The 26,749-nt window shown below is 58.9% G+C and overlaps 3 protein-coding genes across 11 annotated transcripts; 2 read left to right on the forward strand and 1 right to left on the reverse strand.

Annotated features, from left to right (window-relative positions):
- Positions 1–459: 459 nt before the first annotated feature.
- Positions 460–6,557, reverse strand: PHF1 (PHD finger protein 1). 4 transcript variants are annotated; one of them, XM_081024417.1, is made up of 15 exons: positions 6,413–6,557; positions 5,344–5,601; positions 5,175–5,256; positions 4,650–4,745; positions 4,466–4,551; positions 4,140–4,288; positions 3,910–4,005; positions 3,762–3,830; positions 3,096–3,219; positions 2,761–2,828; positions 2,532–2,663; positions 2,204–2,414; positions 2,009–2,112; positions 1,857–1,916; positions 460–1,215 (listed from the first exon to the last, which is right to left on the reverse strand). In XM_081024417.1, the coding sequence occupies exons 2-15, from the start codon at positions 5,584–5,586 to the stop codon at positions 891–893; spliced, it is 1,845 nt and encodes a 614-aa protein (XP_080880543.1). In that variant the 5' UTR covers positions 5,587–5,601; positions 6,413–6,557; the 3' UTR covers positions 460–890. The 4 variants fall into 4 exon arrangements, with proteins under 4 accessions (XP_080880543.1, XP_080880542.1, XP_080880541.1 ...); XM_081024416.1 differs by having other exon boundaries at positions 6,348–6,500; XM_081024415.1 differs by lacking the exon at positions 6,413–6,557 and adding an exon at positions 6,198–6,292.
- A 343-nt stretch (positions 6,558–6,900) lies between these two features.
- On the forward strand, positions 6,901–15,808 carry KIFC1 (kinesin family member C1). Of its 4 annotated transcripts, none has more exons than XM_081024425.1 (18): positions 6,901–7,016; positions 7,465–7,567; positions 7,726–7,863; positions 8,033–8,147; positions 8,224–8,289; positions 9,421–9,462; positions 9,563–9,779; positions 9,871–10,069; positions 10,917–11,063; positions 11,144–11,275; positions 11,932–12,048; positions 12,502–12,675; positions 13,151–13,318; positions 14,367–14,505; positions 14,704–14,843; positions 15,176–15,249; positions 15,419–15,494; positions 15,652–15,808. In XM_081024425.1, the coding sequence occupies exons 2-18, from the start codon at positions 7,550–7,552 to the stop codon at positions 15,691–15,693; spliced, it is 2,004 nt and encodes a 667-aa protein (XP_080880551.1). In that variant the 5' UTR covers positions 6,901–7,016; positions 7,465–7,549; the 3' UTR covers positions 15,694–15,808. The 4 variants fall into 4 exon arrangements, with proteins under 4 accessions (XP_080880551.1, XP_080880550.1, XP_080880552.1 ...); XM_081024424.1 differs by lacking the exon at positions 6,901–7,016 and adding an exon at positions 7,021–7,036; XM_081024426.1 differs by lacking the exon at positions 6,901–7,016 and adding an exon at positions 7,021–7,036 and having other exon boundaries at positions 9,424–9,462.
- Positions 15,809–19,471: 3,663 nt separating this feature from the next.
- Positions 19,472–25,266, forward strand: ZBTB9 (zinc finger and BTB domain containing 9). 3 transcript variants are annotated; one of them, XM_081024433.1, is made up of 3 exons: positions 19,477–19,571; positions 20,964–21,025; positions 21,251–25,266. In XM_081024433.1, exon 3 carries the CDS (start codon positions 21,274–21,276, stop codon positions 22,594–22,596), a length of 1,323 nt encoding a protein of 440 aa, XP_080880559.1. In that variant the 5' UTR covers positions 19,477–19,571; positions 20,964–21,025; positions 21,251–21,273; the 3' UTR covers positions 22,597–25,266. The 3 variants fall into 3 exon arrangements, with proteins under 3 accessions (XP_080880558.1, XP_080880559.1, XP_080880560.1); XM_081024432.1 differs by lacking the exon at positions 20,964–21,025 and having other exon boundaries at positions 19,472–19,571; XM_081024434.1 differs by lacking the exons at positions 19,477–19,571; positions 20,964–21,025 and adding an exon at positions 19,689–19,909.
- The last annotated feature ends 1,483 nt before the right edge of the window (positions 25,267–26,749 follow it).

A 26,749-nucleotide genomic window follows, 5' to 3' on the forward strand; every position in this document is an offset into this window, starting at 1 on the left:
CCTCCCACTGGAGCCAGTGATGGCGGGCACGCTCCGCCTCCCCGGTCGGTGGCAGCCAATTCTTCCGATCGCCAGTTGCTGGAAAACACAGGAGGAGCAAGTTCTCCTTGTGCCTGGATCATAGAAGCGTGGGCTGGCAGAGCTGGCAGGGACCCTGGGGGTCATCTAGCCCAACCCCCTGCAATGCCCCAGTGTGGGGCTCGAACCCGCAACCCTGAGATTCAGAGCCTCGTCCTCTCCTGACCCAGCCACCCCAGCCCAGCAGTCCTGCCTGTGGGCTGCCTTTGGCCTGCCAATGGAGCCTCCAGGCCCAGCAGCAGTCTATCTCGAGTCCTTGGGGGTTTTGGCCAGGAGGCTGGGCTGGACGGGCCTGTTCCGGCAGGTGCTTCTGATGCTTTTAGGTGGGGTTTTTTTTGGGGGGGGGTCTTGGGCCCCAGGAAGCAGCCGCAGGCGGCAAAGTCTTGCCCAGAAGCTCTTTTATTCGGAAGTGCTTTGTACAACAGTCAGTCTAGCAGCAGCAGAGGCAGTACTACAGGCGCAAGGGGGGCTGTGTGTGTTTGGGGGGCAGCCGAGGGGGCGCTCTCTCTCTCTCTCTCTCCCACTCAGGCCTCTTTAAATAATACCTTTAACCAACAAACAGTAAAAAAATAAGCAGGACTCAAACTCTTTTTGGGGTCCAAGACGACGATATGGGGGGTGGGGAGCAGCGGCAGCAGCAAATAGAAGAAACTTGGGGGTCTCCTGCCCCCCCAAGAGCAAGAAATGGCACAGTCCACATTCCTCAAGCGGGTAGGGGGAGCCGCCCCACGGCCTGCCCCCCAGAATTGCACTTGTTGCTCTCTCCTTGGCCAGGCACATTGGGGGCCCCTCGGGGTCCCGCTTTGGGGCCCCTAGAACATGCTTCCCCCCTCCCACTCCACCAGGTACTGCACGGTGCCCTCGGTGGTGACGCGACGAGCCAGGATGCGCACCGCCTCCCCCCGCGCCAGCCGCCCCATGGGTCCAAAGTAGCCCGAGCTGGTGGGGCCGCCGGGGGCCACGCAGAGGGCCGAGGGGGCCGGGGCAGCCTGCGGGGGCCGCTTGGGGGCCGGCGGCGCAGAGTGTCGGCGCAGGAGTGTCCGGGGGGCGGGGCCGTCATCCGCCGGAGATCGCTCTGGGCTGCCCCGCTCCGCAGGGGCGGCGTCACCGGGGTCGAGGGGGGCTCCGCTGCTGGTGCTGCAGAAGGAAAGGGGGTCACTTGCTGCAGCCAGTCACCCCGAACCTCAGTTTGCCCCCCGCTTGCCCTGGACGACCAGCGCTACAACTCCCAGCAGCGCTTGCAGTGCGGGAAGCAGGAACTCGAGGGTCCCGGATAGACAGGCGTCCAACCTCTGGGGAAGGAGAGGCACCCCCCCCCCGCCTCCCACTGCCTCCTCACAGCAACCCATTGAGGGAGGCTAGAGGAATGATAGCTGACTTCAAGGCCGGCTGGTCCGCTTCACAGTTGAGTGGGGATTTGAAGCCTAGTCTCTCCCAGGTCCTAGTCCAATGCTCCAACTGGAGGAGGATGGGGCTCACAGGGGCCGCCCTGACCTGGCAGAGGTCGGTGTCTCAGAGGGGGCAACTTGTCTGACGGCAAGGGGGTGGACCGGATGATCCTTGGCGTTCCCTCCCCATCCAATCCAGGACCAAACAGCCATTCATGAGGCCGCTCACCCCACAGACTGGAGAGCAGCCTCTTGGGGGTTTGGGGCTGGCCCCGGGGGCAGGGGGCTGTGCTGGGCTTCCCCTAGAGTGGTGGGGGGGCCAGTGAAGCCCCCCACTTCCATCCAAGCCCCCCTGGGGAAGGTGGGGCGCACCCCTCCCTCCGTCCTCACCTCAAGGTCCCTGCAGTGTTGGCCGAGGGATGGAAGGAGGCGAACATCCGGATCGGGGCGCTGCAGGATGGGGGAGAGAGAGGCAGGCCGTCAGCGTGGGGCGGGGAATGCCTCCCCCCCCCGCCGTGGGGCTGCCTTGCTTGCCCCCTCACCTGTCCTGGCAGCGGGCGTCGGTGCGGCGGAAGTTGTAGGAGCTGGAAGTGCCGCCGTAGCCGCTGTAGCTCTGGTTAGCGCTGACTGGGTGCTGCACCACCGCCTGGGGGCGGAGAGAGGGGAGGGGGCTCTTGAGCGGGACGCAGCAGGGCCCCCCCCGGCCTGCCCCCTGCCCTTCCTGGCCCCCGGCCTACCTGAGTGAGGGCCCTCTCCAGGCGCTCCCTCTCCCGGGTGCTCCGCTGCTGCTGCTGCTCCTCCTCCTGCTGCGCCCACTGCCCCCCGCTGCCACTCGGGGCCGGCGGCTGCCTCTTTCGCCGGCGCTGTGGCTGCTGCCGCGGCTGCCCCCGCCGCCCGGCCCTCGGGCGCTCCGGCCCCTTCCCACGCCTGCCCTGCCCTGAAAGGAAGCTGTAAGAGACCCTCCTTATCTGCACGGCACGGAGGGGGGTGCCGGAGGAGCAAAGGCGGGGGGAGGCCGCTGCCCCCTTTCCCACCCCCTCGGGGTGGGGGAGACCCCCGGCTCACCTGCTTCCCGCGATGAAGGGGGTCCTGGGCGCGTCCCCGGAGCCGTCGGCCCCCTGGGGGGCGGGTGGGGGGACGCGGCAGTGCAGCCCAAAGAGGCCCTTGCGCTTCTTGATCTCCTTCCCGGAGATGAACCTGCAGAGGAGGCGGCTGTGATGGGGCGGCTCTTGAACCCAGCCCCCGCGGCCCCCCAGGGGTCCCCCGGCCCACGCCAGGCCTGCCACCCCCTTACCTGTCCTTGTGTCCCGTCAGGGCGTTTAGCAGCTGGCTGTAGCGCTCCCCCTTCGGGGTGTCCGAGAGCTGTGGGGAAAGGGGCAGCATCAGACCCCCGCAGGCCAGGGTGCCCCACCCTGAGGCCCCTTCTTCATGGGGGGCGGATCCTGCCTCCTGGCCCACACTGCCAATCCCCAACATTAAAGGGATCCTAGACTTTTCTCGGGTCCCATCCCCTGCAATTCAAGAATGTTTTGCCCCGCATGGGACTCGAACCCACAACCCTGGGATTCAGAGTCTTGTCCCCCCCCGCTCTTCTCCCACCCCCAGGATCCCTTCCCCCACCAGCCTCACCTCGCCCAGCAGGAGGCTGTCCCAGTTCTCGCTGGCGAAGGGCAGGATCTCGCGCTCAAAGTCAAAGTACTTCTTCTTGCAGCAGATGCTGAGGTGGTAGAGGATGAGGTGGGCCACGTCCACCCTGCGGGGGGGGGGCAGGCGGGAATCTCTCAGCGCAGCCCCCCACCCTCCCGGCCCCCACACCCTCCCGGTGCCTCCTGGCCCTTGAGGTGGCGGCTTCCTTCGCTCTGGCGCCAAAACCTCCTTCCCCGTTCTGCTCTCTTTGCTTTCTAGATCAGCTGCTTAATTTGGATGGACTTATTCTAAGTTACCAAGTCTGTCCCAATTATCCCAAGTGGTGTATTTGGAAATCAAGTGATAAACAGGAAGCTGTTAATTAAAGGGGCCAAGTGGATCAGGGTACACTCAAGATGTGGGTGTGTTTCTTTAAGGACCCACCTTCCTTTGGCTCTCTTTAAACTGCTTTTATATGGAATGACAGTTGGCAGGGACCCCGAGGGTCATCCAGTCCAACCCCCCAAGATGCCGGGACCTCCTGCCCAAGGTGGGACCCGATCCCGTGACCGAGTCTGGGCTGGGGCCAGGCAGGCCTCCCTGGAGCCAGGCCGCTGCATTGCTTTCTTGTGCTTCCGCCCCACTGCCCGCCCCAAAGCGCCCCCTCACCATCTCAGGGGGAGACGCCGGACGCTCTCTGGGCCTCCCGTGCAGACGCAGCACTCAAAGACGTAGAACCTGCCGGGTGGAGCCAAGGGGGGGTCAGTCACAAGACGCCTGCACCCTCTGACCCCCTCCCCCCCGGGCTGCCCCTCACCTGTCCCCGTAGAGCAGCGGCTTGCTCAGGCACTGGGTGCAAGCCTCGTGGAACCACTGGGCGCAGCAGCGGCACTGCAGCATCTTCAGGTTCCACCTGAGGCAGAGGAAGAGAGGGGCCGGTCAGCTGAGCGCCCCCAGCACACAGCCCCCTCCGGTTCCAGAGGCGCCCTTCCTCCTCCCCACAAGCCCCCCTCTTCCGCCACCCCCCGGCCGGGGGGGCAGACTCACTCTCCGGGGCCCCCACAGTAGCAGTAGCACTGCTGTCGGTTGGCAAGGTGCTCGGCGTCCCACTCCAGGGCCTTCAGCTGGTAGGGCAGCACCAGCTTCATGCCCAGCATGGCCTTGGCGTAGGGCCCCTTCTTGAGGGCGCCGCCCCGCTGCGGAAGGAGGAAAGCCGTGGGGCAGAGTCAGTGCGCGGGGCGCAGAAGGGGGGCCCCACCCCATGCAGGCTCTCGCCACCGCAGGCTGGTCTATGGCAGAGGGAGAGCCGTGGGGCTGGGACAGAGGACCTCTGGGGGTCCCTTCCAACTGTGGGGCAGAGGAGACCCTCTTACCTTGGTGGCCACAGCAAAGACACACTGCCGGCACGTCCAGGCCCCATCGCTCAGCACCCGGGGCAGGTGGCATTCCTGGTGGTAGGCTGCGGGGGGGGGGGGAGAGGAAGGAGGGTCATCAGTGGGGCAGTGGGGGGGGACGGGGCACCAGGGGCAGCTTGTGGGGCTCCTTTGGCGGACTTACCGTGGCTGCATTTCTCGCACCGCACCAGCCGGTTGTCTGGGCTCACGGCCTCCGAATGGCACACGCAGCAGGACTGCTCCTCCCCAGGCACTGCCGCTAGGAGAAAAGGCGGGGGGGGGCGTGAGGGGCCAGTCCCCCCCCAAGGGCAGCTGGGTTCCTGCCCCAAGAGCCTCAGAAGCAAGATAAGACTGCCTCTGGAGTTGGAGGCTCCATCGGGAAATAAGAAGTGTCTGCTGGATGGGGCCAAAGGGGGTTCTCCTCTGATCCAGCCTCGCCTTCCCACCCTGGGCAGCCAGGGAACGGCCCCCCCCCAGCGGCTTCCAGGAACCGGCCATTCAGAACCAGCCTGGTTAGGAGCCACTGATATCTCAGAGTTCCACAGGTGAACTCTGCGCTGGGCTCATCCCTACAGAACAAGACAGGGTGGGGAGCAGGGGGTGGAGACTGTGGGGGACCCCAAAGAGGCGGCCCAGGGCGGCGGGGGGCGGGGTGTTAGCCAGGGGGTGGGGGGCGTCTCCCACTGACCTGGGTTGATGTCCTTCCAGAGCACAAGGAACTGGGAGTCGTCCTCAAACTGCACCAGGCACACCTGCCGGAGGGGGTCCACCTGGCGGAGGGGGGGAGGGGGTGAGCAGAGACCCCCAGCCGGGGGGACGGACCCCCCTGACCCCCGAGGGGAGGGGCAGCCACTGACCTTCTTGATGGTGCCCAGGTAGAGGAGGCCGTCGGTCCAGCGCGCCAGGACATCCTGGCCCTCCCAGAAGCGGGGCCAGCCGGGAGGGGCTGCGCTGGGCCCCCCGGGCGCCGGCGGGGAGCAGGGCGAGGGGGGCGCCCCTCCGCTGCCGGCCGCCGGCCGCTTCCAGGGCCCCGAGGTCAGGCGGGCGCTCGTCCGGGTCAGCCGGGCCGAGGCGGGGGTGGCGGGAGGCTCACTCGCCATCACATTGCGCCCCACCTGCAGCGGGGGGGGGGGAGAGACGGGGGTCAGGCTCCGCCCCCAAAGGGCCCCCCGAGTGCGGGCGTGCGGGGGGGTCTCCTGCGTGCGGGGGGGGTCTCCTGCGGGGGAGGGGCGGGGCGCCCCCCTTGCCGGCTCCGCTCTCGGGGTCCCTCTCGCCCGCGCCCCCTTACCCGCGGGGGGTGGGGGTCCCTCCCCGGTGGGCCGGGGCTCTCAGGGGCGGCGGAGCGGGACCCTCTGCGGCTCCATCCTCCCGCGGAGCGCCAGTGACGCAGCAGCCGGAGCGGGGGGCCGCGAGGGGGGATGCCGAGGGCCGGGCGGCCGAGCCCCCCCAGCGCCCCCACCCGGAGCCGGCACGCCCCCGCGACCTGAGGGGGCCGGGGGAGAAGGACCCCCCAGCACGCGGGGAGGGGGCGGCCCGCGTCTCCCCCGCCCCCCAGCTCCCAGTCGGGCCCGTGGCAGCGCCTGGGGGTCCCTCCTGCCTCCCCCCACTGCCCGGACCCCCGGCCCCCTCCAAGGGGATCGCCCTGCTGCAGCGGGGCCCCCCTCCCTGGAATGGAAGGGGGGAGCTGGCCTGGGGCCCTGGGTGCCCCCACCTGCTTCAGGCTCCGAACCCCCTTCGTGGGGGGCTGACCCCCCAGCTGCATTGGGGGGGAGAGAAAAGGGGGCCAGGGTCACTAGGGGTATTCTTGAGATTGGGGGTCCCTCCTCTCCAGGCCCCGCCCCTCGGCCCCCCCCCGCCCCACCTGCGCAGAGGGGCAGGCGGGTGTTCAACCGGGGAAGCTGCTCCCCCTCGCGCAGGCGGCTGCACCTGTGGAATAGCTGCCTGTTGCTAAGGCGCGCTCCGCCGGCCTCCCCTGGGGGGGGCCTCCTGTTTGTTTGTTTGTTTGTGTGCGTCTCTCTCTCTCTCTCTCTCTCTCTCTCTACATTGAGCTCTCTCCCCACAGATCTCCCTGGCCCCGCCCCTCCACAGGCCCCGCCCCTGCGGCGCAGGCCCCGCCCCCGCCAGCCCGCTTCCTGCGCGCCGCGGCCGTTGCCATGGAGGGGCGTGGCTGCCTGCGGCGCGCGCGCGCGCGCACTCACGCTCGCCCTCCCGCCGACGCTCCTTCCGGCGGAGGCGGTCTCGGGCGCCTTCTTTGGCGGCGCGCGTGCGCAGTGCGTCGTCCGCGCGCCAAGGGGCGACTTAGGGGCGGAGCCGGCGCGAGGTTATGCGGCGACGCGGCCTGGCCGTTGGCGTAAGACGAAGAGGGCGGGTCCGGCCCGTGTGACGGGCGGCCGCGGATTGGTCTCCTCCTCTCGCCGCCTCGCCATTGGCTGCCGGGCGGCGCCGCGGGGGAGGACGGGAGCTGCCCGTTTGAATCCGAGGGCGGTTGGGTCGGAGAGGGAAAAGGACGGCGAGGAGGAGCAGAAGGGGCGTCAGAGGAGCGCGGCGCCGGTGAGGCCTCTGGGGCGGGCAGAGGGGCGCCTTCCTCAGGCGGGGGGGGGGTCCAGCCAAGCGCACTCTGCCAAGCCCCAGCAGCGGCGCTCTTCCTGGAGATCGGGGGAGGCAACCGGGGGCCGGATCCGGCCCAGTCGCCTTCTCAATCCGGCCCGCGGAGGGGCCGGCACTCAGCGTGCTTTGACATGCGTAGAATGTGTCCTTTCGTTTAAAATGCGTCTCTGGGTTCTCTGTGGGGCAGAGGAATTCGTTCTCCCCCCCCCATATAGTCCGCCCCCCCCCCCCAGGTCTGCGGGACAGTGGACCGGCCCCCTGCTGAAAAGGTTTGCTGACCCCTGTCGAGCCTCCAGGCCCAGAGGCAGCCTATCTCGATGCCTTGGTGCTGGGGGGCATCTGGACTAGCTGGGCCTCCTTTGACCTTGCAGGCTCGGCTTCATTTCTTTGGCCTGCCACTGGCGTCCTGGCGGCTGAAGGTGTCTTGCTTCTCCCAGAAGGCCTTGCCTGGAGCTGATGGATGGTCCGCCTCCCGTGAGTCCCTTCCGGGGGTCTGGGGCTTCTCTCTCCCTCCTGCCTCGGGCTCCGACACCCCCCTCCACCCCGCTTTTGTGATTCTTGCATTGCAGGGAGTGGGGGCCCCTTCCGACTCAACGACCCTCCGTTTCTCTCTCTCTTGCACCCCACCTCAGTTACCACTCAGGGAGCAGAAGATGAACTCTGAGGGAAAAAGTTTCCTGCTGCCAAAAGGCCCCTCCCGGCTCCCTGTGTCTGGGGTGCGCCTCAAGCGCCCGGCCAGCGATGAGAATGAGCCCCCCAAGGTGGACCGGGTGAGTTCTCAAGCCCCTCCCTTCTGCTGCATGGGGTGTATGAATGGGGCATTGCCATTTCCAGCAGAGAGGGACGTTGAATAGAATCAGTGAGGTGGTCAGGGACCCCTGCAGGGCATCCAGCCTGGCCCTGGAGAATAACAAACAGCTGCCCTTTCCTTCCTGCCAGAAACGGGCTCGGGGTCCCCTGGACCCTACCAAGCGGGGAGGACCTGTGACAGCAGCCCCCTCCTTTCCGAAGCCTCCGCCAGCGGCCCCTGGGCTCCGAGGCCACCGCCAGGCTGGTAAGCTCTGATCGGGGGGCGGGGCAGAACCTGGGGAGCCCTTCTGGACTTTGCTGTAACACAGCTTTCTTGGCAGGGGGGCGCCGCCGCTCGAGCACTCGGACACGGGGGACTGCGGGTGTGGCAGGGCCGTCCATCACAGGTAGGCAGCGGGCTGCAGAGGTGTCCCTGTTAAGGGTGCCATATCATACCTGTAAGGAATTGATCATTTAGAGGAGCAGCACCCATCGTGTTATTTTTCAAAAATATTATAAATATTGTTGTATTGATTTCCATTACAGTGGTGCCTTGCTTCTCAAACGGCTTAGTTGTTGAACAAATTGGCTCCTGAACGCCGGAAACCTGGAAGTAAGCGTTCCGGTTTGCGAATCTTTTTTAGAAGCTGAGCATCTGACACAGCTTCCGAATGAGTGCAGGATGCTCCTGCAGCCGATCGGAAGCCGTCCCTTGGTTTGCAAATGGTTTCGGGAGTCTTGGACTCCTGGAACGGATGAAGTTCGAGAACCAAGCCACCACTGTATAAAAAAAAATGGCATTGCATAGCTAACCTATGGAACTTCCTCCCACAGGAGGTAGTGATAGCTACTAACTTGGATGGCTTTACAAGAGGATTAAACAGATGCACGTCCGAGAGGGCAATCAGTGGCTACTAGCTGTGATGTCTGCTCTGCTTCTATGGTTGGAGGCAGAAATTCTTCTGGATACCTGTTGCTCGAAGCCACAAAGGGGGAGGGGGCTCTTGGGCTTGAATCCTGCTCTCTGGTTTCCCACAGGAAACTGTTTGGCCACTGAGAACAGGATGCTGGACTAGACAGGCCCCTTGGGCCTGATGCAGTTATGTTCTTACAACACCAAGCAGCTATCTTTGCTGGACTCTTTTTGGCACCTGCTGAAGCCATTTTAGTTTTGGCAAGCTGATTCAGACGTGTAGAACGTGGGTGCCCCGTAATCCTGCATCTGGTGCCCCTTTAACTTGTGTGCATTCAGTGTAGGAAACAATATAAAAAGTTTGGAGAGGGGCTGGGAAAAATGCTCTGGCAATCCCGCCCACCATTAAACCCAGCATATTTCAGCTATATGCGATTTTGACTTTAGGCACAATCCGTGGAATGGAACCCCCACATATGTTGCTTTAATCTGTCTTGAGTCCCTTGCTGATTTTATGTTTTGAAGTATTACTATTGTTTGAAGATATTTCATGAAGCAACGGAGGGGAGACAGGGTCCCCTTGGGAATCCTTTCACTGCTTCATGGCTCATTCCTTGTTTCCCAGCAGGATCCCGTCGGACGGTGGCTGCGGCAGCCCCTAAGCCAGGTAAGGCCTGGAGAAGGGAGGGAGGTGCCCCCTCCTGTGCCATCCTTGAGCCGCCACTGGGACCATCACACTGTCCTCTCTATCCCTCTCCCCTTGGCAGCCGCTGCTCCTGCCGCTGCTGGTGGGGGTGAGAAGAAGCGGGCCCCCTGGGACTTGAAGGGGCAAGTGAGCGACTTGCGGGCCAAAGTGGGGACCTACAAGGAGAAGGCCCAGGGGCTAGCCGGGGAGAATGAGGCCTTGAGGCATCAGCTGAACCAGCTGGAGAGGGAGCTGAAGCAGGCGACGGCCCGCAGCCAGCAGCTGGAGGGGCAGAACAGGTGAGTGAGCGGCAGCCTGAGAAGGGCATGGCGGGCTCCTTCTGCTACTCCTGCTGCAGGATCTGACCTCTGCCCTACCCTCTCTTTGCAGTGCCTTGGCCTTGGAGCTGCAGACCTGCCAAGCGCAGGCCACAGAGAGCCTGCAGAGGGTGGAGCAGCTGGTGGAGCGGGAGCAGCAGCTGCAGGAGACCGTCAAGAGCCAGGGCCAGACAATCCGGGAGCTGGAAACCGCTGGCCGCAAAGCCAGGGAGGCCAAGGAGGATTTGGCTGCCCAGCTGGAGGCCAGAGAGGTGAGTGGGGGCTGGGGACCCTTCCACCCCCCCTTTAATGGAGGTGCTTGGAATCCCAAGGTGAGGTGAGGAATCCTTGGGACTAGCCAACATCTGCTTGTGACTCCTGCATTGCAGCGGGTTAGACTAGATGTCCCTTAGGTACCCTTCTGATTCCACAATGCCAGAATCAATATCAAAGTTAAGGGGTGGGTCCTCAGCCCCAGAAAAGAGAGCTAGATACCTAAAAAAAAATTTTTTTTAAAAAAATTATTAAATATTTTCAACATACAATATAATACAAACCAAACTAGTTTAAAAAAAGATAATAAGATGAAAGAAAGACATTGCAAACACTTTTGTAAATCAAGAATTTTTAAATAAAAGATAATAAGAAATACAGGAAAAAGCAATAAAAGGTGGGAATATAAGGAGAAAAAGAAAGAAAATAAATAAAAATCACAACAATAATAGTAATAATCACAATAAAACACAAAATTTTATGTGTCTAGCCCTCTATCATAATTATATCTTAATTTTCAATCCCCATACAGATAAGTGTATCCCTCTCAGCTCTCTCTGGAAGTGCTTCCCCTTTCCTCAGCCTCACACCCTGTTTCTCACACAAGTCCCTTTTCTATCCATCGCAAGAGGGACCTAGATATTTGTCTGGTGGAATTGCTAACCTCTGCTGTGTCTGTTCCTGCTGGTGCTTTTCCTTTCCCAGCTGAGGAAACCTGCGTTTGCCTCCTCCTCCCTCAGTGAGCCTGTGGCGCTCCTAATCTGTTGCCTGGCTGAGAGGGCGGGTGGGCGGCTCTGGGTTTGAGGTGGCCCATCCCTCACTGCCCCTGGGGTTTCTCTGACGCAGGCGGAACTGGGCCTGGTGCAGGAGGGCCTGGCCCAGCGGGCGCAGGAGAATGAGGCGCTGGCAGCACGCAAGGCCCAGCTGGAGCAGAAGCTGCACGAGTCGGAGATGGAGCGGCGCTCCCTGCACAATGCCGTCCAGGAGCTGAAGGTGGGCCGGTGGTGGTGGTGGGGCTGGCGCTGGGGGTCCCTTTGTGGGGCTGGGTGCTGATGAGTCCCCGCTCCCTCCAGGGCAACATCCGTGTCTTCTGCCGCGTGCGCCCCCTGCTGAGCAGTGAGAAAGAGGCACAGAAGCAGGGGATGAGCCACCTGCGCTTCCCGCCAGACGACAGCAAGAGCCTTGTCTTATCCAAGGTGGAGGAGGTCAGTCTGGGGTGGGGGGACAAGGTGGTTGTCGAAGTCTTGGTGGCATCTTGGGCTGTCACAGTTGCCAGGGGACGTCAGGAAGTCTCAACCTGCCGCAAAGCCTGCCGAGAGCCAGTGTGGTGTAGTGGTTAAGAGCGGTAGATTCGTAATCTGGTGAACCGGGTTTGATTCCCCGCTCCTCCACATGCAGCTGCTGGGTGACCTTGGGCTAGTCACACTTCTCTGAAGTCTCTCAGCCCCACTCACCTCACAGAGTGTTTGTTGTGGGGGAGGAAGGGAAAGGAGAATTAGCCGCTTTGAGACTCCTTAAAGGGAGTGAAAGGTGGGATATCAAATCCAAACTCCTCTTCTTCAAATAAGCCAGTGTTGTTCCTGCAATGACCTTTTACAGCAGGGTGGTGCAGGAGCAACCCAAATGTTGATGGCCAGCCCAAGGCCAACAGACCCAATGCCAGCTGAAGGATGTGTGTGTGAGAGAGAGCATTGTGGCCCCGGGAGAGCTGGCCAAGCGGGAACGCGGCCCCTGTCACCGCTTAGTCAGTAGAGCATGAGGCTCTTAATCTTAGAGTTGTGGGTTCAAGTCTTGCTTGGGGGGTGGACTAGATGAGCCTTGTGGGTCCTTCCAACTCTGCAATTCTTTGATTCTCTGCCAGTCCCACGTTGGCCGGGAGCGAAAAGAGGACATTGTCTATGAGTTCAACTTTGACCAGGTCTTCCCTCCGTCCAGCTCCCAGGAGGAGGTCTTTGAGGAGATCTCTCTGCTTGTGCAGGTAAGGAAAAGCATTTTATTCTGTGAACCACCCTGAGATCTTTTAATGAAGAGCAGCACATAAATAAATTAAATAAAGATATAAAATAAATACATTAAGGGGGGAAGCGGCCCAGTTCTTCTAGTTTGTTATTATGTTGAGTATGGTACAGTCGTATCTTGGTCCTCAAATGCCTTGGTACTCGTACAGTTTGGCTCCTGAACGCTGAAAACCTGGAAGTAAGTGTTCCAATTCCCAAACATTCTTTGGCAGCCTTAGACTCGGTTCGACAACCAAGGTGCCACTGTATTATGATGATGATCATGGTGATGATTACCCTGCTGATTTGGCTGGTTTGTCCTGTGAGCCTTGGCTGAAGGATGGTTTGGAAATTTCATCTAGAGTGGCTGTTCCCTCTGGAGGCAGGTAGGGTCTGGTGGACGCCAGCATGACGGCATCCCTTCCTCCCCGCAGTCAGCCTTGGACGGCTACCACGTCTGCATCTTTGCCTACGGGCAGACGGGGAGCGGCAAGACATACACCATGGAGGGCCCCGACTGCCAGGACTCTTCCACGGCCGGCATGATCCCCCGCGCAGTGCAGCAGATCTTCGAGAAAGCCCGGGAGATGGAGGCCAAAGGCTGGAAGGTGGGGGGCAGAGAGGGAAAGCGGTTGCAGGTGTCCAAAGGGGGTGGAGGGGCGAGGAAGCCGCAGGAGACACCCGCTGCATTCACTCGCCATGCTGCAATTGCCAGGGTGGTTTCACACTGGGCATGGGAGCTCCCAGAGAGGGCACTGGTGAGAGAGGTTCTCCCAAGCCCTCTGAGCACTCGGGGAGGGGGCTGCCTCTTTCACCCTCACCCCCCCCCCCACAGGATGGTGAGACCGCCAGTGTTTTTCTGCAGGGCCTTCCGCTCAGCCTCACAAGATCCTCTGAACACCTGAGGGCTGGCCTGTCTGAACTCCTAGGCCTCGCCTTTGGAAGCCTCCTCTGCAGGCCATCTTGGAATAGCCATGCCAGTTAGTCCCTGAGTCTGAGCTGGGAGCGATGTGCCGGCTGGGCACGCGCCACCCCAGCCGCCTTCCCTGCTATGATCCTGCCCCTCTTCCTGTCTCCTCCCAGTACCATTTCACTGCCAACTTCCTGGAGATCTACAATGAGTCTCTGCGGGACCTGCTGGTGTTGCGCCCTGAGCGGGGCTCCGAGCTGGAGATCCGGCGAGTGAGCCAGTGCACGGAGGAACTGCACGTCCCTAACCTCTGCTATGTCCCCGTTGCTTCGGAGCAAGAGGTACCGCGGGGGGGGGGGGCAGCTGTCTGGGATTTTCCAGGGGGGTTCCAGCGGTGCAGGGGTTGGGTAGATGACCTCTGGGGTCCCCTTCCAACACTACTATTCTTCCGCTCTGCACTGTGTCCGGCCTCCAGCCTGCTTGCAAGTGGTGGAGGAGAGGCAGAAGCCAGAGAACCAGCCCCATTGTGACCCATTTTAGGGCCTTGGTCTGGGGACAAGGCAGCCAGAGTGTGTCTGCATCCAAAGCCTCTGAGGGGAGGAGCAGAGTGAGGAAGATGGGGTTGGGCTAGATGACCCTGGGGGCTCCCCTCCAACTTTGCAGTTCTCTGAGAGGCTTCTGTCTCCTGCTGTTGTATGAAGGCAGGCAATGGTAGAAACTCCAATATAGAAGCTAGGCACCAAGCGGCTCCTTAAACCAAGGTTAAACTCACCCAAATGGAATGTCTAGTTGCCATTTTGGGGCCAGGCGGTTCTAAAGTCTTATTTTTCAAATGATGGACTGACTGACTGATTCTCAGTTAAACATCTGGCTAGTTCAGATGACCACCTTGAGCTGGGATTGGGGCAGTCCACATATCTTGGCTTATTCCAACTTCTTTTTCTTAACAGTACATTCAGAATATAATAATATTCTTTGCAACTGAGAGTGGGGCAGTGGGGGCGGGGGAGTGAAGTCAAGTGAGAACAATGAACTGACATTGTTCACTGCTCCTGCTCAGGCTGCTGAGAGAAACCATTTTGATTCCTGATACTCACTCTGATTGTGCAGCTAAAATGTAAGGGATAGAATTCTACAGGATGAGGTACTAGTGTGTGGGAACAGTCTAGCTCCAAGGATTCCCAGGCTTGCCCCCCCCCAGGTGGGGATGTCCAACGCCATCTGGCGCCCGGGCATCTCAGTTTGGTCGCAAGTAGCCAATAGCCAGGGGGGAAATGTGCCCGGCTAGCCTCTTCACGCTGTTTGCCGGGGGCTGGCTAGGGCCAGATGATCTCAGGGGTCCCTTCCGACTGCCATTCTCCGCTTCCTGCCCCCTGCTTGCCCCTTCAGGTGCTGAAGCTGCTCCAGAGGGCCAAAGCCAACCGCTCAGTGGCCAAGACCAATCTCAATGAGCGCTCCTCCCGCAGCCACAGCCTCTTCCAGCTGCGCATCGAGGGCCACAACGCCAACCGGGAGCTGCACACCTCCTGTGAGTGTAGCCGGCCCCACGATCCCCTGCCGAAACCCTTCGCCGGAGGCCTCTGTCCCTGCCTTGGCCCAGAGGCGCTCCCTTGCTCCCCCTCTTCTAGGCCAGGCACTCTGTCCCTGGTCCCCAGCGCCCCTCAGGGGGAGACGGGGCACCCACCCTTCTCCCTCCACCCTCACCCCTCCTTTGTCCCCCCGGCAGCCGTGCTGAGCTTGGTGGACCTGGCTGGCAGCGAGCGCCTGGACAGGTCCCTCTCCACAGGCGACCGCCTCAAGGAGACCCAGGCCATCAACAGCAGCCTCTCCAACCTGGGCTTGGTCATCACCGCCCTCAGCAACAAGGTAAGCGGGAGAGGGGGTCACGTGCGCCTCTGGGTGGGAGAGTCCCGGCCAGCCATGGGGCAGTCCTTCACAGCCCCACAGCCGGCCTCCTGCAGTGCACTGGTCTTCTGCGAGGGTGAGGATGTGGCGTTCACCGCTGTCTCACGTGTGGGGTGCCCACCTGTCAGGGGCCCTAGAGCTGTGATTCCTTCCAACTCTACAATTTGATCAGGAATGGGACAGCCTCACGATGCTGGCTGGCGGAACCGGCCTGCCCTAAGTGGGGAGGAGGGCCCCCCCAACATTTCCCCTTCCTGCACCCATCCTTGTCCGCTTCCTTTGCCCTCTTGCAGGAGGCCCATGTGCCCTACCGGAACAGCAAGCTGACCTACCTCCTCCAGAACTCCTTAGGCGGCAATTCCAAGATGTGAGTCGGCAAGGAGGGAGTTGATGGCTCCCCCTCCCCTTTGACGCCTGGTCTGCACTGTCCTGCCAGGAACCCAGGGGGTTGGGCTAGATGACCCCTTTCAACCCAGACGTCTCTGACAGGGGTTCCATGCATCTGTTTCTCCTCACCCTCCTGCCTTTTCCCCCAGGCTGATGTTCGTTAACATCTCACCCTCGGAGGAGAACTTTGCCGAGTCCCTCAATTCCCTTCGCTTTGCCAGAAAGGTAAGTGACTGCAGCATTCGGCTGGGGGGCGGGGTGGTCCCTTTCTCTGGGCTGAAGGTGCATCCTGACTGTAGCTGGATGGAGGAGGTGGCGGCGGCAGCAGCAGCTGTGGGGACCAGTTTCTGGCCCCCAAAATCTGCCCGGTCTTGCCTTGCAGGTCAATGAATGTGTCATTGGCACAGCGTCAAATCGGAAGTGAGGGCGGCGGAGGCGGCTGGTCTTTCTGCTTCTCGGATAGCGACCCCATTCTTACTCTTTTGTCTTTTAAAGTCTTGATACTTCTTTTGTAATAAATGTTTATATTTCTGAATTTATATTCTGAAATTTTCTTCTTCCACTGCTGAATTTGGCTTTTTCTGCTGTCTTCCTCCGGTGAGCTGCGTGCACAGGCTCCACTTCAGGGCGTCCCCTCCCTCTCAAGCCTCCCTGCCCTTTCGTTAAGAGTGGTAGTCTCGTAATCTGGGGAACCGGGTTCGCGTCTCCGCTCCTCCACATGCAGCTGCCGGGTGACCTTGGGCCAGTCACACTTCTGTGAAGTCTCTCAGCCCCTCTCACCTCACAGAGTGTTTGTTGTGGGGGAGGAAGGGAAAGGAGATTGTTAGCCACTCCTTCGGGTAGTGATAAAGGAGGATATCAAATCCAAACTCCTCCTCCTCCTCTTCTTCTTCAGGGGTAAGGGAAATAGGTGGCTTGAGCTTGAGTTTGGCTCTTCTGGAAAGGATCTTGTGGCAACGGGAGGACTTTAACTGTGGCTGCAGCAGGAAAGCTGCAGCCATGATAGCATTGGGAGCCTTGTAGGTAACCGTAAGACCCTTGTGGTCAGAGGAGGCTTCCACGGCTCTCAGCAACCAACTCCTGCATGATGTGGCTTTGCTAGCAAGGCCAAAACATGCAGAAATGACCCGCCAGGAAAGATGGGCTACTCCTGTTGAACTCCTTCCTGCAAAAAGCTGCCAAAGCACCTCGCCAAAGACTCCTAAACAGGCTATTATGTTCTTATGTACGAAGAGATAAAAATTTAGCTGTGTTTCAGAGGAGAAAAACATGTTGGTTGTGTCAAGGCTTGTTTGTGAGTTGGGGGGGTTCATCCGAGCAAAAATACACACCATAGTAACAAACAACATACTGTTACGGAAAAATCTAAGTGCCAGGCTGCTCAGTCACCCAGCTGGTCGGGCAGAGCCCGTGGGTCCCTGCGGAATAAAGGAAGGGGTCCAGTCACCAACTGGAGCAAATAGCTGTAGACCAAAGTTTATTGCGCAACAGGTTCAAAGAGCAAATTTGAACCCCAAGGATGGGGTGACAAAGACTTTTGAAACTTTCCCACCATATCCCAGAATACAGTTTACACAGCATCATTGCTACATCACTGACATGTCACCAAAGGGGAGGGGTAGACGGGGGTTACACTAGTTCAACCTTGGCAAACATGACCAGACAAGTCCTTGGTACAACATTAGCATAAGCAGACATGTCAGGGCAAGACCCAGGTGTTAGATTAGCATAGGCAAACACTTCTGAAGTCCCACCACCCAAAGTACAATAGAACTTTCTTTGCATGTCTGGCCCCTTGGCAAGTTTGGTTGATGGGATTAGGCTCTCCTTGGTTAACAATCAGCTCAGCAATTGTCACCTCTGGGCACTTCCTGGAGTCCCTTTTCCAAGGGCAAAATAGCGTTGGAATGGAGGAAAATGGCAAAGGAGTTGATTTTATGATTTTTTAAAAGCTAGGTAACTTACCTAAGCTGTCAAGTTGAAAGAATACATTCAGGCATAATATTTGTAACATTTAACAACTTTAAAGATGTGCCCCCCCATAATTTCCATAACAGTATGTCCAGCCAATATGTCCATCCTATGTCAATAACAAATTGTTGCTGTTTTTTGGTTGAATATATGGTATATGGTAATTTATGGACCTAAGAGGTATCTAAAGCCATTTGCACATAACAAAATAGGAGCCAACACAATGCAAAAACTTGCTTTATGTAGGTTTTATTTGTTTTTTATATTGTGTTACGGTAAAATCTGGGTGCGAGGCTGCTCTGCCACCCAGCTCGTCGGACTATATCCGTGGGTCCCTGCGGAGGAAAACGAGCTCAGCCGGAGACAGGAGCAAGATGCAGAAGATCCAAGTTTATTGCGCAACAGGTTCAAGGCGAGATTGAACCCCGAGGATGGGGTGACATGAACTTTTAAAACTTCCCTCCATGCCCCAGAATACAGTGCAAAATACCTCACAGTTACATCATGAATACATTAAGAACAGGTTGGGTTACACAGGATTAACATGGAGGAGGGAGTGGGGAATATGCAGAGCTGGAGATATGCACAGATAAGTACATCCTGAGTACTGGTGATGAAAGGACAATAGTCAGGTATGCATAGTCTGCCACCTGGCACTGCCCGGAGGAAAGGCTTGGCAGAGTGATTTGACAGGATTAGGGTCTTCCTGAGTGTACATGACACCTCGCTTGAGGGATTATGGAGGACAGAGGAGGTGTCATGGAGTCCTAGAGAAATGGAGTAAATTGGCACTGAAAGCAAGAAAATCGGTGCTTGTGTAACAGTGTGGGGGCTGAGGGGTCCATGTAGGGCCGGGTGCCCTTGAGGTCATTGCCTCGGATCCTCTGGTGACCGGCGGAAGGGGTGAAGAAGACATGCCCCCCCCTTTCCGGATCAATTGTATTTTGTAAATGTACAGCACTTTTTTCCCTTTAATTTTTTGGGGCCCCCCAAGAGAGTGGGGCCCTAAGCTAGAGCTTGTTTAGCTTATACGTAACGGACACAAGCAAGCAAAGTGTTTCCAGCTCTTTGCGTGGCTTACATGCTGCCTTTTGCAATGTTTTTGGGGGGTGTTCAGCTTTATATAAATGGCAGTTTTGCAGATCACACAGACACAGAGGGCGCTAGAGCTTGCCGATCAGAACGTCGGTGGTTCAAATCCCTGCGACAGGGTGAGCTCCTGTTCGGTCCCTGCTCCTGCCAACCTAGCAATTTGAAAGCACATCAAAGTGCAAGTAGATAAATAGGTGGGAAGGTAAACGGCATTTCCGTCCGCTGCTCTGGTTCGCCAGAAGCAGCTTAGTCCTGCTGGCCACATGACCCGGAAGCTGCACGCCGGCTCCCTCGGCCAGGTAAGCTAGATGAGCGCCGCAACCCCAGAGTCAGGGGTCCCTTTACCTTTCCAAAGCTTAAAATAAAAAAAATCCTTCCAGTAGCACCTTTAAGACCAACTAAGTTAGTTCTTGGTATGAGCTTTCGTGTGCAAGCACACTTCTTCAGATACACGTGTATCTGAAGAAGTGTGCTTGCACACGAAAGCTCATACCAAGAACTAACTTAGTTGGTCTTAAAGGTGCTACTGGAAGGATTTTTTTTATTTTGACTATGGCAGACCAACACGGCTACCTATCTGTAACTTTCCAAAGCTTGCAACAGATTGTCTTTCGTGTTTTCCTTTTCCTTTCAAATCGCCCCTGTGATGTTTGGCTGAAGGGGGGCCTACAGATGTAATAGACACCACACTACTAGTAAATAGTCCTAAGAGTCATCATCTCCTCTCGATGCGCTTTGACTCGCTCCGGGAGCCCCCATCCCTCCCCGCAGCCAACCTTCGCTCTCGCTGAGGACTAGAAAGCTGCGAAGGCTGCCCGTCCCGCCCTCCCAGGAGCCGCGTCCAATGGGAAGGCGCAGCGCCTTCTCCCGGACCCGCCTCTGCGCTGCTTGTTTGCCTAATTGAAGGACGAACTCATCAAAGCAGCTCCCGCCTAAGACGAAGAGCACAGCCAATCAGAGTCCAGGTCCGCATCCGGGTCCTGTTCTTCCGGCTGACGGGAGAGGCGGGCCGACAGTACAAGGGGCGGGACTCGACCGCCTCCCCGGTTGGCTAAACTGCCCGGAGAGGGCGGGGCGTCCGAGCCGGGCGCCAATCCGAGCCAGCGCCCTCGCAGCTTCCGATTGGGCGCGGAGGAGGCCCGAGGGCGGGGCGGCTCTCGCTCCGGCTCAGCCGCTTCCGTCGGGCGGAAGGAAGGAAGGAAGGCGGAAGGAAGGGAAGAGGCGGCAACGGCGGCCGAGGTGAGGCGGCGGCGGGGAGGCGGCGGGGGGGGAGGAGCCTCGGGAGCCTCTGGCCCCGCCCCCTGCGCGCCACGTCATCCTCCCAGGGGGAGGGGCCGGAGCGAGGGCGCCCCTGAGCACGCGCAGAGTGCCGGCCGCTGAGCCCAGGGCGCTCCGGAGAAGGCGCGGGGCGCGCAGCCCGAGAAGCCAATCAGTAAAGCGAATGGCCCTCTCCGGACTGGAGGGAGGACTATATGGGGGGGGGGAGAGACTGCCCCCCACCTGCGCAGCTATGAACTCGCATAATTGGCTCCCAGGTCGCCTGCTGGCTGAAGGTCTATGCGCTGCCCGATTTCACGGTAACAGTAAATAGTGGAAATGCAAAAAAAAAGAGGGGGGGGAAGCATATACAGTAGGCACATTAAGTCGCAGAGATTCCCCTTGAAATATGGGGCGAGAAGAGAGAAGCAAAGACTCCGCGAACAGAGACACAACAGTCCCAAAGGCGCCTCCGTCTGTGATAGGGAAGGTGCTTTTATTATTAATATTATTACAGTGGAACCTCGGTTGTCGAACACCTCCCTTGTCGTGCGTACACTCCTGAATTAGAAGAAATACATTAATAAATGAATTATTATTTAGATGTATATACCGCCCTTTGTCGTAAGATCTCTGGGTGGTTCACATAATAATATACAAGATCAAAACAAGTAAATAAGTAAACAGCAAAAGAAGACCCCTCCCCTTATTCTATTCTGGACTCAGTCTGGGTGGTTCTCCTCCTGCCCCTTCCTGCTTCAGTGGCTGGAGAGATCCTGGAGCTTCACCGGAGGCCAGGCAGCAGCAGCAGCAGCAGCTGAGGAGCATAGAAATGTAGGGTCAAAAGGGACCCTGAAGGTTATCTAAGGGGCTGGACAAGATAATAACAATTTTATTACTTATGTGCCTCCCATCTGACATGGTTGCCCCAGCCACTCTGGGCGGCTTGCAGTAAAATATTTTAAAAGATGACCCTCGAGGTCCCTACCAATCTCTCTGTGTAAATTATTGAATGTGCCTATATTCCATTTATTGTTTCTTGAAAGCTCAAAGCAGCTTACTTTAACAGAAATAAACAAATCACATTGTTGCAAATCACAGAACACAATTAGGAGCACCGTGAAATATCAGCAGCAGTGCTGTAAAACAGACAAATGAACCCACAAATCAGCACTAGAAAATGAAACAGACTCAAGGAGGCTCCAAAATTTGTCCAGCCAGAAGCCTCCGAAAGAGAAATATGATTTCTGTCAAATAGGGAACTCCTGGCCAAACTTGTGGCTGCCCGTGGCCACCTACAGAAGGCAGTGTTCCCAAATGGGGGCATCACAATGTTGTTTTATGGTTTTTTATCCCAACACCTTGTATCCCCAGGAATCCATGGTGGGCGGCTGCCCAGGCTTCTGAGACAAGGCAGCAGCAGAGGAGATAGAAAGGTTTGGAAAGGAACCCAGCCCCCTGCAATACAGTTCAGAAAGCAAGCCTCTTGTGGCCCCTAATCTCTGGGTTGCAGATTGGACCAAAGATTCCTGCATTTCAGGGGGTTGGGCTAGCTGACCCTTGGGCTCCCTTTCCCCCCAGCAGGCAGCTGCCTGGCCTGCGGAGCCCCCTGTGCCCTCTCCTCCCCCCTTGGCCCCTCACCCTCTCTCTCCTCCTTGCAGCTGCGCCCGTTTCCCCCGTGGCCATGGAGCCCGAGACGCGCAGCGTGCAGATTGAGTTCCCTCACTACGCCGCCGTCCTGCTGGAGTCGCTCAACAAGCACCGCCTGGAGGGCAAGTTCTGCGACATCGCCATCCACGTCCAGGGCCGCGTCTTCCAGGCGCACAAGAGCGTCCTGGCTGCCTCCTCGCCCTACTTCCACGACAAGCTGCTCCTGCACGACACCAACTGCATCGTGCTGCCCGGCGTCATCGAGCCGGACGCCTTCGAGAACCTCCTGCAGCTCATCTATTCGGGGCGCCTCAAGCTGCTCCTGGAGGCCCTGCCCAGCCACCTCCTGGTGGCCAGTGGGCTCCAGATGTGGCAGGTGGTGGACCAGTGCTCGGGCATCCTCAAGGAGCTGGAGGGCGGCGCCTGCCGGCCTTGGTCCAGCCGCGCCAGCGAGAGCCAGTCGCCCAGCAGCAGCAACTACTTTGGCTCCAGGGACGAGGCCGAAGCCGAGGCTCCTGGGCGGCGGCGGCGCACCTGCCCCGACGGCGAGGTCCTGAAGATCCGCGTGCCGCCTGACGAGGAGGAGGACGAGGAGGAGGAGGAGGAGCAGCAGGCGCAGATCTGCAGCGGCTCCACCGACGGGCCGGCAAAGGCCGAGGAGAGCCGAGCCAAGGAGCCGCCCTTTGCCCCGGCGCATGAGGCCCCCAAGGTCTTCTACATCAAGCAGGAGCGCTTTGACTCCGAGGAGGCGGCCGCCTCGGTGCTGGGCGGGGCCGGCAGCAGCTCGTGCCTGTCGGAGGCTGGCTTCTTCAAGTCTCTGGGCAGGCCGCTGGCCGTGTCGGGGCTGTGCCCGGCCGAGATCCAGGAGAGCGGCGAGGTCAGCTACCTGCTCCCTGGCGCCCCGGCGGCATCCTCGTCCAGCGGCCCCGGCGGCGGCTTCTCGGCAAAGGCGGACTCGGTGGCCTTCCCCGAGAGCTCGTGGAAGCCCGTGGACCTCCATGGCAACGAGATCCTGGCGCACGCCGTGCATGGGCAGGTGGTTCACGCGCCCGTCAAGCTGATGTCTGCGCCCGACGGCAAGAAGTTTGGCTGCCTGTGCGGAAAGCGCTTTGCAGTCAAGCCCAAGCGGGACCGCCACATCATGCTGACCTTCAGCCTGCGCCCCTTTGGCTGCTCCGTCTGCAACAAGAAGTTCAAGCTCAAGCACCACCTGACCGAGCACATGAAGACGCACGACGGCAACCTGTACGCCTGCGAGGACTGCGGGCGCAAGTTCCGCGTCCAGAGCTGCTTCCTCAAGCACAAGGAGATCTGCAAGGGGCAGGGATGGGCCACCGCTTGCTGGACCTACAAGTAGAAGCAGGGGGGAGAGGCCCACCCAGAGATGGATGGAGGGATGGGAATCCCTGTGGACCCTCTTGGGGGCACAGAGGCGGGTTTGGGGGTCAGGGGGCCAGAGTACGTGTGGTGGGCAGGGCACCTCACCCTGTGCTGGGGGGCGATGGCATAGACACGCCCAAAGACCCCCCTTCGCCAGCCCCGCCACTTTGGGGATCAGGCTGGCATGAAAGGCAGGGAGCGAAAGGCTAAGCCCCAGGTGCTGGGGAGGGGGGGCTCCGTCAAGAGGGCTCTCCCCTTCCTGGACAGTGAACTGGCACCTGGCTGCTCCCCCCCCGGCATGTAAGCTGTGGGGCCTCGTACAGGCCTGCTCTTCCTGCCCCACATTCTTGGGGGGGGAGTCTGTGCACCCCCCACTTCTCTGCCTCTGTCTGGACACCATTTAAAACCCAATTCAATGCACAATTTTAAAATCGACATTAAAATCTCACCATTCACACAAACTGGCTGCTGGATGAGGACGCGGGAAGCTGCTCTGGTTCAGCCCCTCCAACGGCTCCAGGGGGGAGACGGGGGGCCCAGAGAGGCCTCCCCGGCTGCTGCCCTCCCTGGTCTTCCGGTGGACTGGCTCTGGACGTGGAGGCTCCATTGTGGCCTCGCCCTGCTCTTCCTCTTCCTCTGTCACATCCATTTTCGTTGTCGGCCTGCACCACGGCCCTGTGCCCCCCACCTCGCTATGCCCGAAAGCGCATCTGTCGCAGATTCCTGGGGCCCCTGGCTGCAACCCTCCCCCGCTGTCTGCCCTCAGTTGGTGGGGCGCGGCTGGGGGGCTGTGCCAGTGGCGGTTGCATGGCACTGCTCCCTCCTTTCCACAGCCTGACGTGGTCTTCCCCCCGGACTCTGGCCAGAGCTCCCTGTGCTGTTTTTGATTCCTGCATTTCAGAGGGCTGGACCAGAAGAGCCTTGGGGGTCCTGTCCAACCCTGGTCCTTTGATTTCCCCACGTAATAATGAGCTGCCTAGCCTTTCTGGAAGCTGCTTGTGAGAGGACCTGGGCAGGAGTGGTTTGGCTGGGGAAGGGCTTGGTGGTGGGAAGAGGAGCCCCTCGGGTTCCTCCTGGCCCTCCTGCTGCCGGCCCAGGGGTCTGGCACTTGGGGCTGCAGGGAGGGCAGCAGGCAGCCAGGGAATCACAACATTTCAGGGGGTCTCCAGGGCCCTTTTCCCAGAAGAGCTGGCAGGCTGCAGGTGCCCCACATGCCCCACAGCTGTGTGCAGAAGGACAGGAAGGAGAGGTGCCGTCTCAGTGGGAACCGCAGGACCGTAGTGTGGCAGCAGACGCTCACTCCCCAGGATCTCCAGGCCCCAGGTCCAAAATCCAGCAGAGCTGCTGCCAGCCAGTGTCAGCAGCCCTGGGTTCGCCAGACCCAATGGCCTTGACTTTGTCTAGGGTGGCTTCTCAGCACCCCCACCCCCCCCGTGTTCATAACCTGGGATAACTCAGTCAGTGGAGCACGAGATTCTTGCTCTCGGGATCATGGGTTCGAGTCCCATGTTGGTCAAAAAAGGATTCTTGGGCTGGGCTGGACTGCATGACCCTGATGGTCCCTTCCGACTCTGTGATACTATGCTAACTTCCAAAGCTTCCCAGAACTCCAGAGGGGGAAACTGAGACTAGATGTAGAAATAATACTAACTATACCCCGTCCATCTGGCTGGGTTGCCCCATCCACTCTGGGCGGCTTCCAAGAGAGATGAAAGCAGAACCGAACATCACACGTTGAAAACTTCCCTGCACAGGCAGCCCCACAGCTGTTTTTGCTACTAAATTGTGGAGTGGAGATTGGTAGGGAGCAGAGATCCTGGAGACGGGGCAGGAAGAGGCAGGACAGGTCTTTTTCCCCTTTTCTTTTGAAAGTTTAGCTTAATTACATAAAGAGAGATAGAGAGAAAGAGAAAGAGAAGTGAAAAATACAAGGACACAAAAACCACGGGAGAGGGCCCTCTCCCACGAAATGAAGTTCAAACCCAGGGAGAAGATTCACAACAATATAATGCAACAATCACGAAGGAGCCCCTTCCAGCAGGGGGCGTCTTTTTGAGGAATGCCAAAGCTTCAGAGGCACAGAGGACCCCTGCAGCCGGATTAGGCCAGTGGCTCCTCTGGGTCAGCATCCTGCTCGCATTGCGGCGAAGCACGTGCCCCAAAGGGAAGGAGCCCCAGAGCAGCACCAGACTGCCACAACCCTCTCCCCAGCTAGAAGCTACCCTTCAGACCCAGAGCTCCTGGCCACAGACGGAGAAATGAGCCATTGGGGGGTTGGCCCCGATCCTCCATTAATTTGCCTAATTGGTGGCCATCCCTGTCTCTTGTGGGAGCCAGTTCCATGGTTTACACACATCTGCCCTGTATTTTCCGGCATTCGGCCTTTTCGGATGTCACCGGCAGGTTCTAGAGGGAAATACAGGCAGAAGAAACCAGTCGCCCCTTGACTGCTCCCTGGCCGCCTCTGTCCCTGGAGGGCTTCTCTTGCTGGGGCAGCTCACTTTCACCATCCAAAGGCAGACACAGTTGAGGAAGGCGCCTCCCCAGGAGAGGCTTTTTGCCTTGCAGGCGGTTGGACTAGATGACCCTTGGAGTCCCTTCCAGCTCCGTGACTCTAAAAGCAGGTCAAAAGCAACACCCTGAATGGTTCCAGTTACAGATAGGTAGCCGTGTTGGTCTGCCATAGTCAAAATAAAAAAAATCCTTCCAGTAGCACCTTTAAGACCAACTAAGTTAGTTCTTGGTATGAGCTTTCGTGTGCAAGCACACTTCTTCAGATACACTGAAACAGAAGTTGCCAGATCCTTCTATATAGTGAGAAGGTGGGGAGGGGTATTACTCAGAAGAGTGGTGGGAATGGGAGATTGGCAGATAGCTGAGATGAGCCTGCTGACGACTCTTAACGACTGAATGGTGCCAAGGAGCCCTGGCTTCTGGCCGCCATTGTTTCATGGAGGTGGCAGCGAAAGTGTGGTTCTTTGTGTTGGTTGCAAACCCCACCCCCAGGTACCTGGGCTTTCATTGCAGGGGGTTGGCCTGGATGAGCCTTGGGAGTCCTTTACAACTCTCCAATTCCATGAGAACCCACCTCCTTCCCAAGGAATCACTTCCACGGTCAGAAAGCTCTTCTTGCTGTTTATTTGAGATCTCCTATGTCGCCCCCCTGCGACCTGGCTTTTTATGGCGGCCTAGGTATGGCTGGTGTGGAACGCGGGTGGCACTGTGGTCTAAACCAGAGCCTAGGGCTTGCCGATCAGAAGGTCGGCGGTTCGAATCCCTGCAACGGGGAGAGTTCCCTGCTCCTGCCAACCTAGCAGTTGCACATCAAAGTGCAAGTAGATAAATAGGTACCACTCTGGTGAGAAGGCAAACGGCATTTCCGTGCGCTGCTCTGGTTCACCAGAAGCAGCTTAGTCATGCTGGCCACATGATCCGGAAGCTGTACGCCGGCTCCCTCAGCCAATAAAGCGAGATGAGCGCCGCAACCCCAGAGCTGTCCGCGACAGGACCTAACGGTCAGGGGTCCCTTTACCTTTAGGTATGGCTGGACAGTACAGGAAAAGCCTGATAAGACTTAATTCTTCCATGGTGGGGGGTTTATGGCGGGTGGAGAAATTCAGGGCCCTGCTGTTTCTTCAACCTCCCGTTCTGAGCAGGAGCAGCATAGATGTCAAAAAAGGAGAAAGGTTTGCTGGGAAGTCTGCAGGAGGCGGAAGCTGCCCAGGGCATGAAGATTTATTTAAAATAAAATAAGATGAGGGTGCACTCAATTCTGGTGCTAAAACTGGTTTTCTGTGTTTCAGCTAGATACCTTTCTGCATCGCGTGTTGCTTCTCTCACTGCCTGCTAGAACATCCAGTGCCATCAGCAGCAGAACCAAAGCAATGAGAAGCAAATGCGGGGGGGGGGGGGGGAGACACACGACCCGGTATTTTAATGAAAGGGGGGGAGCAAAATGACAAAGAGTCAGTAGCTGTGGAATAGCCAGTGGCGGGGGGGGGGGTGTCAGGTATCCAGGAGGCCCACGAGGAGCAAGGCCATCCGGGGGGGGGGGGGGTTCTTCATGGCAGGTCTCGCTTGGAGCAAATAAACACGCTTCCAGTAGCATTGTCTGACAATCATTTATTGGT

Source organism: Podarcis pityusensis, assembly GCF_964106645.2.
Source record: "Podarcis pityusensis genome assembly, contig: HAP1_SCAFFOLD_105, whole genome shotgun sequence".
Taxonomy (NCBI): domain Eukaryota; kingdom Metazoa; phylum Chordata; class Lepidosauria; order Squamata; family Lacertidae; genus Podarcis; species Podarcis pityusensis.